Raw genomic sequence first — 16922 nt, forward strand, 5'->3', positions numbered from 1 at the left:
CAATATAAATGTTGATTCTTGGGATTTTCACAATTTCTTCTTATAATTAAAGTTTTTTGCATTAAGGGGAGAGCTGGGCCATAGAGAAGCATCACGCTGACCTGAAGACAGGGAGCTGAATCCCTAAAATCTGCTCTTTTTGAACCGCATCAAAAAGAGGTTCTGGTTTAGCATCCAGCCTGTGCCCAGGGTCACTCAGGACCAGGGCAAGTGTCACACCCCTTGATGTCGAAATGTCTGATCTTAACCTAGAAACTCAAAGAAGCTCGGAATCCCCTCACCGTCCTGCACAGAAGGCAGGAATAGGGTCCTTCCTGTAGTGACCAGTGGGGGCTGGACTTTGCAGAGTGTCCTGACGCTCACACCACGGGATAAAAGATTTCCAACACGAGTCTTTTCTAGGGAAGCTCCGCTGGGGGTAGCAGAGCACCAGGGCAGCCGAGACCCTCCAGGGGCATCCAGATCCTGTCCACAGCTCTTGGCCACCTGCTGTAGGACCTCCTAAGTGCCCCCCGCCACCTTTGCCCCGGCCAGCTCTACAATCCAGTGTCAGCCAGCTCTGTGAACACACACACACACACACACACGTAACCCTCTAGTAACCCTCCAGCTCGCTGCCACTAAAACCCACACTACTCACCCTGGCCATGAGGCTGGGGTCATGGCTCTGCCTTCGTGTCCACTCTCTCCCTGCACCCCCGACCTCCCCCTACCACTCCCCGGGGCTCTGCACCCGCCAGCCCCTCCGTCCAGCACACTCCTCCCCAACTCCACGTAGCAGCCCCCCAGCTCAGCATCCCCACCCCCAGCTCCTGTGCCTGAGGTGGCCCCTCCCAGCAGCCCTCTCTACACTTCTCCCAGCTTTGATTTCTTTATAATATTACAGTTTTAAATTATACTTGCTTGTGTATGTTTCGCACTAGAATTAGAATGCAAGCACCATGAGGGCACAACTTTGCCCAGCGCTGTTCGCGATGCAAGGCCAGCAGCAGCGCGCACCCTGTGAATACCTGCTGGGTGGACAGATGAGTGGGTGGTAGGTAGGGGACTGGACAGATGGATGGACACAAGGGTGGAAGGATAGATGGAGAAATGAACAAACAAACTAACAAAGGAGAAACATGCCGGGTATTCAGTCCGTGGACCACACCACGCAGTGAGAGCTTAAAGGCAGGAAGGCCTTGCCTGGATGGCACTGAGGTGAGCACCTTGGATGAAGCACTGTCTGAAACAGACCTTAAAGATGGGGAAGACAGCAACAGGTAAAGAGAGAGGGAATTCATTTCAGGGGCATGAACAGAAACACAATATTCAAGAAACAGTGAATAACCTGCAGGAAACGAGTCCTACAGCTCAATGCGAAAAGCCTTTACCATAAACCCAACAAGTAATGCACCATAAAAGATGAACGTTTAACAATGTCCCACGTGTGTTTAAACAAAAGTGATTAGTCAACTGCCCATGAAGCCTCGACATCATGCATTTCACTAAACTGCAATTCTCCAAGCAAAGACTGAGGTGCTGGTCATCCCCGGTTTTTATTCTAGTCCAATCAATAAGCCGACCAGTAAGTAAGGCATTCCATGTCTGGTACCCAAAAAACCAAGAGAACTATAAATTGCTTTTCAACTAAAAACTCTAAGAGGCTACAGCACTACAATCTCGCCCACCCTTCGGGTTCATCTCTCTTAAGAAACAAGTTATTCCACTAGCTCAGGCCTCAGTGCCGCTCAGCAGAGGGCCTGTCATACGTCACTAACGTGCTGAGCTGCTGTCGCTCTATCGACTTTTCCTGACACATCTGTAATTGCGTCGAGAAGGCCCCGTGCCCTGGGAATATTTCCATCGCCGCTGGGCGGGTGGGGGATGGGTACTGAGGGGCGGTGATGAATGCCAACGGCCTCATATGTGACCTCAATAATCAAGCCCAGCCAGCCTGCTTCCTGGCAGCTGCAGTAACACAGGTTGTAAAGTATTTTTAGACATTTCAGCTGGGGATGAAGCGTGGTCCCGAAGAGACCAACGCCTGGAGCAGATTAAAATGGCAACGTCCGACTGTCCAGTTGCCTCCGGCCCAGCAGTTCTTCTACATCAGTGTCCTTGGAGGGCACAGGAAGAACTGGTTAAACACACAAACCTGCTACTCTTCTGCCTTCCACGTCCAGACACGCCAGGAACTCGGATTCAGAAAACCTGGGGGCGGGGGGTGGGGTGGGGTGGTGTCCAAGACTCCTCCCTTTAATACAAACCCTCGGCGCTTACAGTGGGTGGTCCTGAGTGACTCTGGTGGACAGAGAACAGTAATCCCTGAACCCAACTGCTCCCAGCACCCCCCAAGCATCTTCACTTCCTTGGGGCCTTCGGAGGGTCTGATGAAAGCCCTGGAACCTCCCAGCAAAAGCACTGGCGTGCACAGGCACTAAGAAAACCTGGGTGAGCCCAGGGTGGTTCATGAACCCCTAAAAGCCCACGTGACCCAATTCACACCCCACCCTCCCATCCTGACCTTATCTTAAAGAGAAATCAGGTTAAAAAAAAGATAAACCCTTGGTCAGTCAGGCTGACAGATGTTGGCAAAACACCTCTGGGTGGTTAAGGGTTTTATTTATTGAGCAGTCCTTTTTAAAAAATTATAGGAAGAGCTTCACTTTTTATTTCCTTCATTTCCAGATCATTCTTCTCTCTCTGTTAGAAACGCAGATGTTTGAACAAGGCTTTCTACAAAATACCGCTGACTGGCCGAACATTTTTCTACAGTTACCCGAGACTATGAAGCTCCTAATAACTTAGCTAAAAAGCTAAGAATTCCCAACGATAATTCTGAGTCTGGATGATTACATTACTGCTGTGCTCAATGTATAATCCCTGGCAGGATAAACTTTACCTCCCTCCCTTGGGAATAAAGAAAGATGCTAGTTAATCTTCAGTAGGCCAACTCAGTAACGTAAGGAGTTTTGTCTTTCTAGCACATCCCCAAATGAGATTAGAAGATTAAAATAACTAAGAATCTGCCCAAAACACATACACAGGAACAAACAAAAGCCGTAAGCCTTAAATGTACTAACCCATTAGTACCCTGAGAGAGTTATTTAAAGCAAAACAGATGTTTTTCTCTAGTTGGAGATTAAGAAATGTTGCATGTATCAAAGGTGGAAGAGGAGAAGATTGCAGTTTTTAATTTACCAGCCATATTCCAATAGCAGGAAACAAACTCTTTTCAGTTTTCACAATTTCGGTGACCCATTATGGACTGAAGAAGCAAAGATGAAGTTCTGTCGACTGATCAATTCATCAATGGGTCTCCAGGCAGAGCCAGTCATGTATCTCTTGGAAAGGCTTCTTTTTAACTCTATGGTGTATACTGAGTTAGGACAACCATCTATATAAAAACAAATTAAAATGCTAAAACAAAAGCAAGCCCTTGCAGCTCCCTAACTCAGAAGAAGCCAGCCTGGGTGGAAACTTCTATGAGGCTCCCAACCCTTCCGACCAGCCAGACACACATGCCCCGGGCATGGGCGCCCGTGCACTGATGGCACTCAGCTGGGGCCCTGGCTGCTCGAGCAGAGAAGCCCCCCAGCCTCCAAACCCGACCCTTGGCCAGATGGTTATGCAGGAAAGTGGATGTTTGCGCTGAAAGGATGAGAAAACCAGCAGTGATGCCCGCAGCCCCAGCGGTCTGGCAGGTGCTAGCACTGCCTCGTGGGGAAGGCTCCCGCACTAGGTGAGGTCCCGGGACCCAAGGTCACCAGCACACCCACGGTGAAACGGTGACAGACACGAACATGAGCAACAACAAAAACTCTGTGATGAAGCTCTTGCTAAGTTCCCGCTTTTGTCTTAGCAACACTTCAGTATAAACAAGGCAGGACCCTCGGTCAACATTTGTCCAATAAATCAATGTGACACAATGAACCAGCGACTGGAGTGAAGGACAGGATCCAGTGCCACTGTGGCAACCAGACCCAGAAGCTTGCTCTGTGGCCTGGCTCAGGCCACGCAAAACCTCACACTGACACCAACAGAGACCGGGGAGTTCGCACCAGAGTTCAAGCCTAAAACAGGACGAAAAAGGGAATACGTACATTTAAATAAACGTTCTTCCATGAAGAAATGCAAACGTATGGGCATCAGTATAACTCTTTCTTATATTCAGAACACTTCTCGTTAGACTGTTGCTCATACTGAACTGTGCGGTAACTTAGACCCACCTTTGTGCACCTGCAGGGGGGCTGCCACCTGTGTCCTGGCCTGTCCTCTGCTTCACCTTCTGGATTCTGCAGCACGTGTTACTGAAAAGTACGGGTAAATGAGGCTGACCGGCGCTCCCAACGCACCCCCTCTCTAGCCCACACATTTCCTCCTGACCCTACAGAAGCCACCAGTGTCTCAATCTCGACGTCCCAAGGTTTCAGGGCAAAGGGATGGGTGCTTGCTGATAAGACGAGTGCAGAGAAAGTTACAGGCGAAGTGAGGGTGATAATCAGAGAAGCATGAAATGAAAAGCTCTGGCGCCATTCTTCACTGGTCAACTTATCCCAGAGATCTGTCAATAAACTCATGAGCCAATTCAAGGATGTGTATTTGAAAGTTCATTTTTTTCAGCTCATTCCAGCCTTCCATTTAGTGAGGTTTACAAGCCCACTAAATCTGTGAAAATATAAATACTTAATGGCAAAACTGTGAACTAGGTGAGCCCTGGGCCCCAGGAAAGAGCCCTCCAACTACTGAAATGCCCTCCTGGGCGGGGGAGGTGGGAGCCCCCACCTGCTCTCACCACGTGCAATCCCAACCATGTGAGACTCCGGAAAACACCCCCCACCAAGGGAAAGCAATTAAGATGAAAACAATAGCAACAGTAAGTTTCTCCCCACAGGCCGGGGCTGGCAAGGGTGTTGCAATTTCCCTGTATCTAGCCACCCACAGAAGAACTCACGAACTAGCGATCTTCTCTAGGTTATAATCAGGATGTTCCTACCAGAACCATGTTCTTCCACAAAAGTGCAATGGGGAAGACAGCCTCTGTCTTCTGTCTGGTGGCTCTGCTACTGCTTCCACCCCCTGTTCTTTGAGGGATGTCCCTCAGAGCGAGCACTACCCATCTTCTTCCACTTTCTCTCCGTCGGGAACATCAGGGGACCCACACTGCAGCCCCTACTGCGCTGGGTGTGGTGCCCATGCAGCCATGGGAAATGTGCAGGGGCTGCCACTTCCAGACCCGAGCAGAGACCTGGTTAAGGCAGGCACACAACAAGCTGCCTTTACAAGCCCAGTCTTCACCAGCAGTAGCTGCATGACCCATAAATAGAGCTCTGGGACTCTTAAAAACAGGAATTTAGCCCTATTTCAAGTGCAAGTTTGGAAACAACAACTGAGAATGCCTCCTCCCCCCACCTCACATCCTTAAAGGTCAGCAAAACCACCAGTCCCCTGGGAGTCCAGGCCAGCTCTGTGCCCACGGCAGTGCCAGAGGACATTCACAGACACACAGCTCACCGGCCCAGGACACACGACTCCAGAACAAAGTGCACCCCAGGCTCAGCCCCAGGCGGTGAAAAAGACTCAGAGCAACGGGAGGAGTGGCTGACGGGGGCTCACTGGGGTTGAGGGGTCAGAGGATACCCTCCGAGGAGGAGACAAACGCTGAGACCAGAGTCCAGAGGCAGGGGAAGTGGGGGTCTTGAGGAGGCTAGTGCAGAGCAGGCCACGAGCCACAGCAGCCAGGCACGTGGCTCAGGTTGGAACCCAGATGTCTCTGGAAGGCACTGAGGGGTTTAAGGCGGAGCATGAAGTGGTGTCCTTGTGATGCGTCCCAAGTTGTCGGACACTGTCCTTTACCCCCGTCACTGTCAAGAACCTTCCCGGTTTATGCTGCCCTGAATCTGTCCCCAGAGCAGGGACCGGGTCACGTCACTTCCTCCCCGCCCAACACACTGTCACACACTAAAAAGACACCTGATGCCTAAATACACACACACACACACACACACACACACACACCCACACACACACACAAAAGGACCTACTGTAGAGCAGGGAGCTATATTCAATATCCTATAATGAACCATAATGGAAAAGAATATGACAAAGAATAGATATATATATATGTATAACTGAATCACTCTTCTGTATGGCAGAAACTAACACAACACTGCTAATCAACTATACTTCAATTAGGAAAAAAAAAAGCTCACACACGCATTGTTCATTTGTTCAGGTTTAAAGAACCTGTATTTTTAAAACACAAAAGTGAACAACTCAGCTATAAGCCCGAAGAGGAAGCCTGTTCTTACTGAAAGGGGGAAGGCAGACAGGCCACCCCAGAGCCCCCTGTGCCTGCCTACCAGTACCTCCTGACAGCTCGGGGACAGAGATCTGGGCAGTTTATAGGGTCTGAGGCTTCTGGAGTCCATTAACTAGAACAAGTAATTGAAACTGACTCAGGACAACTCCTGCATTTGAAGGGAAAGCTCCTAAAAGATTCAGAACTAACGAAACTAACTTTCTTACTGTAACAAGTTAGCATGGCCTGTTAATAAATTTAAAAAATGTTGTCTCTAGGGGCTTCCCTGGTGGCACATTGTTTGAGAGTCCTCCTGCCGATGCAGGGGACACGGGTTCGTGCCCCGGTCTGGGAGGATCCCACATGCCGCGGAGGTGGCCCGTGAGCCATGGCCGCTGAGCCTGCACATCCGGAGCCTGTGCTCCGCAACGGGAGAGGCCACAACAGTGAGAGGCCCGCGTACCACAAAAAAAAAAAAAAAAAAAAAAAAAGTTGTCTTTTTCTTTATGGTAAAGAAGAGGGGGTGCTTGCTCAAGAAGGTTGAAGAGCCTAAAGATTTCATGTATTATTCTATCACTTCTAGAAAAATATTTAGAATGAAAAAAACTTGACTAAATTTTCTCTCCAAATACAGTTGATGCAGAATAATAAATCAAAACAACGAAACAGTGATCAAATAAAAGCAGAGGGAGAACAGCCAGGGGGCAAGAGGAAACCGGGAGAGGCCGGTATCCTGCGAAACAAGGTAAAGATGAACCTGTCAAATGCACAACCTCAGTGTAACCACAGGGAAGGAAACCGAGGAACATTCTACAGAAGCAGCAGACCAAAGCCACGAGGACCGGGAAAGGCCATAAATACCACATGGGATCCCAGATTATCCTGAAACAGATGAAGGACGCTAGAGAAAACTAGTGAAACTTAAGTAAGGTTGTAGCGTCGCCAACAGTATTGTATCAATATTAATGTCAACATTTTGATGAGCAGACTGATTACATAAAACGGGATATTTAGGGGATACCGGGTAAAGGGCGTATGGAAACTCTGACTCTTTTCAACTTGCCTGTAAGTCTCAAGTTACATCAAAATAAAAAGTTTAATTTTTCATGTGGACTTTTCACTTGTGATTTTCTTTCATGTTATCAGTAATTCCAGGAACCTCAATTATCACCTTTCAAGCCCAGCACTACTGCGCCAGATGTGTTCCTGCTTCTCTATCAATCCAAAGAATCAGTAACATAAAAGAAAAGGTCTGTTCCCCTTGGAAATGATGACTTTGAACAGGTCACAGAGCTTTACGTATACATAATACTCCCCACCACCCCTGCATCCTTCCACTTCGGTGTCCCAGAAGGCGGGGGCAGGGGGAGAACAGGGCTGCCCGCCCCCAGCTCTCACTCCTCCTGCCCTCCTGCCTCTCAAAGGCCACAGAGCAGCTGCATTAATTAAAGCCTTCAGAAGTGCTAAGCACCTATGAGAAGCACACAGCTCACAAGGACTAGCACAGATTTCCTTTCTCTAGTTTAATTAAATTTTTTCTGAAAGCTTACAGAGTTGGCAGCAAATCCAGGTCAGACGTTGCTTTAGAAAAATAAAGATTTACAAAGACCCTCAGGTGGCACATCTACCCACACCTGGGATAAACCCACTCCACGCAACCATTCCACACTCGGGAACCGGGTCCGGCCGAGGGGAGCCGTGCCGCTCCTCTGCTGCCACCCAGCGGCCTGTGGACGCCCAGGCACCTCGCCCAGGACCAGCCTGGAGGAGGACTGGGCTCTGGAATGGAGTCAGGTGGAGGCAAGGACGCAGCACTGAGACGCGGGGTGACAGGTGCGTTCTCGGGAAGGGATGTAGCGAATAAACTCTAGGTTACTACGATGAGGCGCTTTCTCCACCTCAGACTCAGAAGTGCTCCGGGAAATAAATCAAGGTCAAAAGATGTTACCGGCTCCCAGGAGACAGACCCGACCCTTAACTCTGGGCTTACCTGCTTTGGGTCGGAGGTAGCAGCACCAGGAGCCGGAGATTCCAGTTCAATGGTCACAGGCCCATCGTTCTGAATGTGAACTTGCATGTAGGCACCAAACTTGCCGTCTGTAAGAGCAATTCCAACCGTCACAAGAGTTGGAGACCTCAGATTAAAGCTAACCTCGATCAGTGTAATCAGAAACCCGGGAGCAGGACCGCCCAACTCCCCCCTCTGCGCCCCCGAGTAAGGAAAACACAAAACCACACGGCAGAGGGCCCCCGCAGGCTCTGCAGACCTGGCAAGAGGGCAGGGTCAGGGAACACGTGGGTTAACAGGCCTGTGAGACACTGAGAAGGTAAAGTGTACAACCACTGTGGAGGTCAAGTTCAAGCTGAACAAACCCTACAAGCCTGGAATTCCACTTCGGGGCGTCTGCTCTAGAATCTCTTATCCAAAAGGAGACAGCCAAGGGTGTTCACTCTGGCCATGTTTATAAGAGAGAAAGTGGACCCAGTGTGACTGTCCTGGAGGGGAATCGATGCAGAATCTCTGCCTGAATTCTCCCACAGAATACCATTTGGCGGCCACACCTGTCAACGCAGCAAATCTCAAACCCACAATGTGATCTTTAAACAGTGGCGAGGACACATCAGTGCAACACCATTTAGATGGTATGTTCAAACACCAAAACAAATTCTATCACTTGTGGAGAGAGATGCATGAAGAAACACGGCAGGAAGATGAACAGCAAAGGCAGGGCGGTAGCGACCTCCATACGGGCGAGGGGGCAGGGCAGTTGAGAGACACGTGAAGCACGAGACTGCCTGGCCAGTGAGCCCCCGGTGTCTGCTCTCTGCATGTTTCCTAACGAACGTTTTTAAACAAATCAAACACAGTAGGCAAAGAGCTTAGGAGGTTCCCCCAGAACAACCTCATACACGGCCCTGTGAGCGGCCGGCGGGCCCCTCTGTGTAAGACGTGGAGGGGGGTCCCTCACCGTGAGGCCAAAAGGCAGGTCAACCTACAGAAGGTCCCACAGGCCAGAGAACAGAGGGGACACCCCAGCGAGGCTGCAGAGCCATCCTGCTTCCCGGGGTGCATCCTCAAAGTGGCCACGGACCGCCCCAGAAATGAGCGCCTCTCCATGTCCTATTCCGAACCTTCTAACCCAAACCCACGCCAACTGTGTCCAATCAATCAAACTGTATCTAATCAACCCCCGAATGCTGAACGACGTTCTTCACAAACGACGTTTGTAAAGAAAGCCCAGCACACGCCCTGAGAGCTGGTGCCGCGCAATCATCCGAACGCTGCCTCCATCCACCCGAGAACTTCTGATGTGCACTGGGTCCAAACGCAGCCGATGACACATGCGGACACCTGCTCGAGTGACTGCACGCCGTTCCTGATCAACCCAGCAGGGAGAAGGTGCCGGGTCCACAGCGTAAAGACAGTGTGAGCCCTTCTGCTACCTCCCACCATGAAGGAGTAGACAGAGGGCGAGATCCATGCCCCGCTGACGATTAACTCACAGCAATGAAGCGCCAGGCTCACTGCTGGAGACCAGAAGACCCTGCTCAGCTCAGGGGCGCGGACAGCCCGGCACTCATGCCCAGGGTCTCACAGGCGACAGGTGGGTGCAGGGTGGTGATGATGCGGCACCATTCAACCCTGAGGAATCCCGACCCTGGAGGTCAGAGTCCCCCCCCTTAGGGGATGAGGAGGGAATCAGAGGGGCTCCCTGGAGGAGGCTCCACCGGCTTCAGGATGTGAAGGGCAACAAGACTTGGAGCCAGCCCCCAACCAGCTCCAAGGCCTCGGCATCCCACCTGCACCACAGGGAGGCCAATGAGAAGCCCTGGGTCATGGTGAAAGTTCAAGGAGGCCGAGCACAGAAGCGCTCAGGGCCGCGGCCGGCACGTGCCTGGGCAGGATCAGGGTCTGCTCTCAGCATCACACTCGGGGACCACGCCTGCATGCCGGCCCTGGGGGTCACCATGCACCGCAGCAAGGATGGGCTCTCAGGACCTGGAGGAGGGAAACCTGTTTCATTCTGGTGCTCCCCACGCTCCCCTGGGCAGGGAGCCCTCGCTTCATGGGGTGGACGACCTCTGGGGGACAGGCTCACCTCCGGGGAGAGAGCCGACCTCTGGGGAGACAGGCCAACCCCTGGGGGACAGGCCGACCCCTGGGGAGACAGGCCGACCCCTGGGAGACAGGCTGACCCCTGGGGAGACAGGCCGACCTCCAAGGAGACAGGCCGACCTCCGGAGGACAGGCCAATCTCTGGCGGACAGGCCGAGGAGAAGAGCAGCCCAGGACGGGCCTGAACCAGGAGCCCCTCCAGCTCCCTCCTCAGAGCAGCTCGGCTCCGGGGCTCTGGATACCAGACCCGCTGCAGCAGCAAGGGACTCCCACCAGCTCGACTCCACCCCACCTGCTGGCACTCGCTCCGATGACCCTTGACCTCACAGAGGGTCTCAACAGAACAGGCACAGACAGTAGCCCTGGAAACCGAGAGAAGACGAGCTGTGTGCCCTTTTTAGAGGCAAGATGAATCCAGTTCCCACTGGGCAGCCAGTCGTGCTCAGATAACGGTGACTTCCTGTGACCTCCCATCAGATTAAAGTGGCCGCTCAAATCTACAGGGCTTTCGTGTTATGCATGTCAGAAGAGCTAAAAAGACATCAGCTGGGATGAAATCATGTGTTTAATTGCAGGCTACAATTAGGAGCAAATTTCAGCTCCTGCACTCCTCAGGGAAGCTGAAGGCAGACTCAGGAGGAAAGGAATTATTTCCGACCTTGAATTTCTGTTGTCAGGATATACGGCATATGCTTCACCGTGTTTATCATTCCAAGTAGCAAGAAATTTATTTTCTTTTCCTGTTTTTCTTCAGTTAAGAACAGAACTATTATCTGAATTTCCATTTGTACGGACAACAAATCCAAAGACATGTTTTGAGAGATCTTAAAATGGTAACATTCTTTTCCAGTCCACATCAAAGAGGAAAGCCCCCAAGAAAAATTACATTGGCCAGGGAAAATAAAAACATTGTTTTAAATAATCTTAAAAGACAGAAACATATCTACAAAACTACATCTAGGCTCCAGTGATGACATAACCAAGTCACTCTTAAATATAAGTCCCACATGTTTCCAGCAGGAAGACTCCCCACTGGGGCCAACCCTGCAGGGTCCAAGGGCTCTACCAGCCCCAAACCAGAGCGCCCCATTTACCTGCAAAGGCTGACTGCCTGCCACCACCCAACGAGAAGCCCTGCGCTGCCTCTCTGTGCCCCAGTCTGTTGCAGGATGACAGCAGGCCGGTCACCACAAGGAGGGTGCACGTGAGTTAGTACAGGCAGGGCACCAGGCCCAGAGCCCAGCGGTCAGCATGCAGGAAACCTGGTCCCTATCACTGCTATCACTCCTACCACTGTCCATGTGGTATATGGGCCAAGGGGCGGGGCTGGGGGGGAGTATATGAACAAAAGGTGGGGGGCGGGGGGGAATAGCAGAAAACGAAACTGAAGAAGATGCTTTTGAAGAAAACTGGGGAGAGCAGAAGACCCTGCACACAAGTGTTCTCTGTTCTCCAGGGCCGGCCCTGCGCAGCTGGGACCCAGCTGGGGCTCGGCCCACCTCCGCAGATGGTCCTGGACACCCGCACCAGACACTGAGCCTCAGGCCCGCCCATCTAAGCTCTCCACCAAAGGCGGCTCCCTCTGCCGTCAGGATGCATCCTCACCGCCCAGGCTTCCTCTCTGTTCTCCTTTCAACCTGTTCTGAGCCTGGGCACGCAGGGGAGAGGGGTTACTGATGGGGACCCCAACATCGAGTGACAGGCTGGGGACCAAGAAATCAAGCAAACGTGTGGAATCGGGCGCTCAAAATAAGCAGGTGGTGAGGCTAGGGCCATGGGGCTGGAGGAGTTTGGTCCCCATGGGAGTGTGGCCCTGGGGGACGCATGGCGCTAGGGCAGCTCTGTCCGTTCTACAGAGTCCGATTGCTTCCTGGCCCCCAGCTCCCCAGAGAGCTCAGCCCAGCCCAGGGGGGCACCACCACTGGGGTAAGGATCTAGCTCGAGGGGGCCTGGAGAGCAGAGACCAGGGCTCAAGGAACGGCATCTCCTAAGTACCTTGGCTGGGGAAATACTCAGTTGTCAGAAACAGGGTGCATTCCAGGCCCTTTGGATTTCTCAGAGCCTGAGGGCCAGGCCCAGGTGGGCACGTCAGAACCACCACCTGACTCCATGCCACATTCAGGGTCACAGAGGCCGCAGAACAGCAACCCTGAGCGGAATCTTGAGGCTTCTCCCTGGGCCCAAGTCCCTCCCAACTGCCGGTCTCTGCTTGGCTCTACGGTGGTTCAGGCCTTGGAGGGAGACACCCACTCTAGGCAGCAGGCATCCGGGGACCAGGACTCCATAGTAAGAGACACTGGGCGACAGACCCTGTGGCCCAGGATGGAAAGTGCCCCCTCACAGGAAAGTGAGGGCACCTGTCCCCAAAGGGGCGTCCCCAATTCCAAACCGCAGACCTAAGAACAGGGGCAGCTTCTGTGCAAACGGACATTAAGACGGTAAATGCCTAGGACCAAAATTAACCCCTTGCTGGGAGGCTAAATTCTCGTCCTAGCTGAAGCTCTGAAGTCGCCCATCCTGCACGACAGGGAGGCTCAAGGCAAGGTCATCCCTGACCACCAGCTTTGCTCAGACTTCCCCGGGCTCTGCCGGTGTCCTCGGCGTCCTGCTGCCTGGGATGCCCGTGTCCAAGGCTGCCCGGTCTCCTCACTGAGGCGCGAGAGAACGATGCAGTGTCTGAGGCCCTGAAGGGCCCAAGTGGACCTGTGTGTGACAGAGCCAGGCCAGGGCTCTGAAAGAACCTATTCCACCGGGCAGACTCCCCTCCACCGAGAGCAGCTGAGTGAGAAACCAGGGAGGGCAGCTTCTGAGCTCGTCCGGCCACGGGGTCTGATTTCAGACTTTAACTCCTTTAGACTTGAATATGACACAGAACTTAAACTTGATCTGTAACTTTTCCCTGGGACTGTGATAATGGGCGAGGGTTTATAGTTAAGCTCAGGTCCTCTCCATGTCGTTGGCTTTTTATTATGAGTTTCTCATGTATTTATTATTGGAATATATTAATACCGTCACTTCACCTCACTGCAGAACCTCTCGTGTGCTGGGCCGGGCCAAGGCTGGACACGGTTTAGGACACAGACTAGGGAAGAAGTCTTTCACCTTGGGAGCAGAGTGGCCCTGGAGGGGCTTCACAGCAAGGTTCTGACCCAATTCAGGGGTTCTGGGGACAAAAGACACACAGCAGGAGCAGCCTCAGTGTTTAAAGATGGATTCAAAGGACTGAGCCTGTAAACTCTGACCCTCGTCCAGAGGGAGCCTCTGCTCCGGACCACCTGCCATCAGCTCCCGCCACCTCCTGGGCTAGAGCCCCAGGGCTCAAGTGGCCGGCAAGCCCCCCACCCCCATGGACACCTATATATGTAATGGTTTTGTATCTGTTGTTGAGAAGACAGAGGGAATCCCAAAACGTTTCCCAAGCCTGAAAGCTTGTTCTAACCTGAGGATCAGCATCCGTGGGGAAGTGACTCACTCGGGCTGCTGTGGAGGCGGAAGACCCACTAGGGAGCTGTCGCGACAATTTGGGTGGGAGGAGAGGCGGTGGCTGGGCCAGGGGCCGCAGACGCCATGTGTAGCTGCCGGATTCTGTGTGCATGTCAAAGGTCAGGCCCGCGGGAGCTGCTGATGGGGGAAAGAGGAGCCAAGCAAAAGTGAAGTTTGGGGCCTTAAATGCGCCTGTTAGGAAAGAAGACTGAAAGTACGTGAAATACGGAACCAGGAAAAGAAGCCAAATAAATGACACACACAAAAGATACACAGATTTTCGAAAGTGAAGATTAAGGGAAAATAATAAAATATCAAACAAAAAAATATAACCAGACTTGATAAATTAAGAGCTAGTTTTCTGAAAAAATATTAAAAACTCTGATAGAGAGCAAAGGGGGAAAATACATCTAACAAACCACAATGAGAAAAGGGTATGATTCTAGATGCAGAGATCATTCTAAATCAGCCCGCAAAAAAATCTGTACGCTGCCTCCTGATGCATTTGAAACTCCAGACGGATAGGAGACACAGGCAAACTGCCTACAGGGGCTCAAGGGTCCTGGGAATCCTGACCAGGGCCGTGACCAAGGAAGGCCACCCAAAGGGCTGGTCCGACAAGATCTATTAAAATAGATACTTCCGGGGCTTCCCTGGTGGCGCAGTGGTTGAGACTCCGCCTGCCGATGCGGGGGACACGGGTTCGTGCCCTGGTCCGGGAAGATCCCACATGCCGCGGAGCGGCTGGGCCCATAAGCCATGGCCACTGAGCCTGCACGTCCGGAGCCTGTGCTCCGCAACAGGAGAGGCCACAAGAGTGAGAGGCCCACGTACCGGTAAAAAACAAACAAAAAAACAGATACTTCCTGTTGATTAAATTGGTCCAGACCAACAGAAAACGATGAAAAGCCTTCCAATTTATCCTGCAAGGCTAGTATTACCCTAATATAAAAACTGGATATACAAAAAAAAAAAAGCATAGCCCACTTTCGCCTTTGAATACAGAGGCAAAAAACTGTACAGGGACGTGTGGGCAGTTTCTCACAGGCACACACACCAGAGGAACACGGTGCAGTAACCAGTGAAGGGTGAGTCGGCACAGCTCCTGATTAGGAAGGGCATTCACCAGGTTAAAACTTAGAGAAAAAGACACTGGAAAAAAATCAACTCCCCTTCCTTTAAAAATGAAACACTTGGTTAGCAAGGGAAGCTCGCTCCTTTGAACTGGAGAAAGACTATATGGTGACCTGCTTTTTTCACAGTCGGGTAACGAAGGCACCCTGATGACCTTCCCCGCCTCCCAGGCAGCACAGCTGACACTTAAAAAGATGGACCGACTGGGCAAACACCTCAGTGATAACTACTGCAGCAAAGACCAGGGATGAAGATAAAATCAGTGGGCGGGGTGTGTTGGATATCAGGATATTGGCACAGTCTCACAGTATCTCCACACAGGAGATTTACACAAAGAGGAAAAGAATAACTTGACCAGAGAGAAATCTGCCAAATAAGCAGACTGATCGACAGCAGGTACCCAGGATCTAATGTACAAGACCACCTCCGTGGTGTTCCTGCCAAAACGCACAACCTGAACCTAACGTCGAGAAGACTTCAGGCAAACACATGCTGCGGGACACGGACAGACAAACTGACCAAACAAGTCACCCTTCAGAAGTGGCCACAAAAGACAACCGTCACCCCCGGAAGAGACTAAGGAAGAGACGCAACAACCAAGTGCAACGTGGGTTCTGGACTGGATCCTGGGACCAGAAAAACGACGCCAGTGGGAACACTGGCAGAATTCAAACAAGGTCTGTAGTTCATTCGACAGTGCTTCAGCAAAGTTAATTTCCTGGTCTTATTAAGTGCACTGTGGCCATGTCAAATATTATCAACAGAAGCTGGAGGAAATACACTATTGTTTTAAATTGGAGTATAATTGCTTTACAATGTTGTGTTAGTTTCTGCTGTACAATGAAGTGAATCAGCTATATGTATACATATATCCCCTCCCTCTTGGACCTCCCTCCCACCCCCCACCCCCAATCCCACCCATCTAGGTCATCACAGAGCACCGTGCTGAGTTCCCTGTGCTATGCAGCAGGCTCCCACTAGCTATTTTACACATGGTAGTGTGTTTACGTCAAACCTAATCTCCCAATTTGTCCCACCCTCCCCTTCCCCCTCTGTGTCCACATCTCCATTCTCTATGTCTGCGTCTCTATTCCTGCCCTACAAATAGCTTCATCTGTACCATTTTTCTAGAGTCCACATATGTGTTAATATATTTGTTTTTCTCTTTCTGACTAACTTCACTCTGTATGAGTCTCTAGGTCTATCCACATCTCTACAAATGACCCAATTTCGTTCCTTTTTATGGCTAATACTCCATTGTACTGGGTTGGCCAAAAAGTTCGTTCAGCCTTGATAACATCTTACGGAAAAACCTGAATGAACTTTTTGGCCAACTCAATTACATGTACCACCACATCTTCTTTATCCATTCCTCTGCTGATGGACATTTAGGTTGCTTCCATGTCCTGGCTATTGTAAATAGTGCTGCAAAGAACACTGGGGTACATGTGTCTTTTTGAATTATGGTTTTCTCAGGGTATATGCCCAGTAGTGGGACTGCTGGGTCATATGGTAGTTCTATTTTTAGTTTTGTAATGAACCTCCATACTGTTCTCCATAGCAGCTGTATCAATTTACATTCCCACAAAAAGTGTAGGAGGGTTCCCTTTTCTCCACACCCTCTCCAGAAATTATTGTTTGTAGATTTTCTGATGACATCCATTCTGACTGGTGTGAGGTGATACCTCATTATAGTTTTGATCTGCATTTCTCTAATAATTAGTGATGATGAGCATCTTTTCATGTGCCTCTTGGCCATTGGTATGTCTTCTTTGAAGAAATGTTTATTTAGGTCTTCCGCCCATTTTTCAATTTGGTTTTTTTTGATATTGAGCTGCCCAAGCTGTTTGTATATTTTGAAGATGAATCCTTTGTCAGTTGCTTCATTTGCAAATATTTTCTCCC

The 16922-nt window shown here is 50.9% G+C and overlaps 1 protein-coding gene across 2 annotated transcripts in view; it reads right to left on the reverse strand.

Annotated features, from left to right (window-relative positions):
- Positions 1-16922, reverse strand: part of DTD1 (D-aminoacyl-tRNA deacylase 1) — a 107462-nt gene that overhangs the window by 73344 nt on the left and 17196 nt on the right. For both annotated transcript variants that reach the window (XM_060124092.1, XM_060124091.1), the window contains exon 4: positions 8274-8380. In XM_060124092.1, the coding sequence (XP_059980075.1) occupies positions 8274-8380 (107 nt within the window). The remainder of the gene's footprint in view (positions 1-8273; positions 8381-16922) is intronic.

This window comes from Lagenorhynchus albirostris, chromosome 15 (assembly GCF_949774975.1).
Source record: "Lagenorhynchus albirostris chromosome 15, mLagAlb1.1, whole genome shotgun sequence".
In the NCBI taxonomy this organism is placed as follows: domain Eukaryota; kingdom Metazoa; phylum Chordata; class Mammalia; order Artiodactyla; family Delphinidae; genus Lagenorhynchus; species Lagenorhynchus albirostris.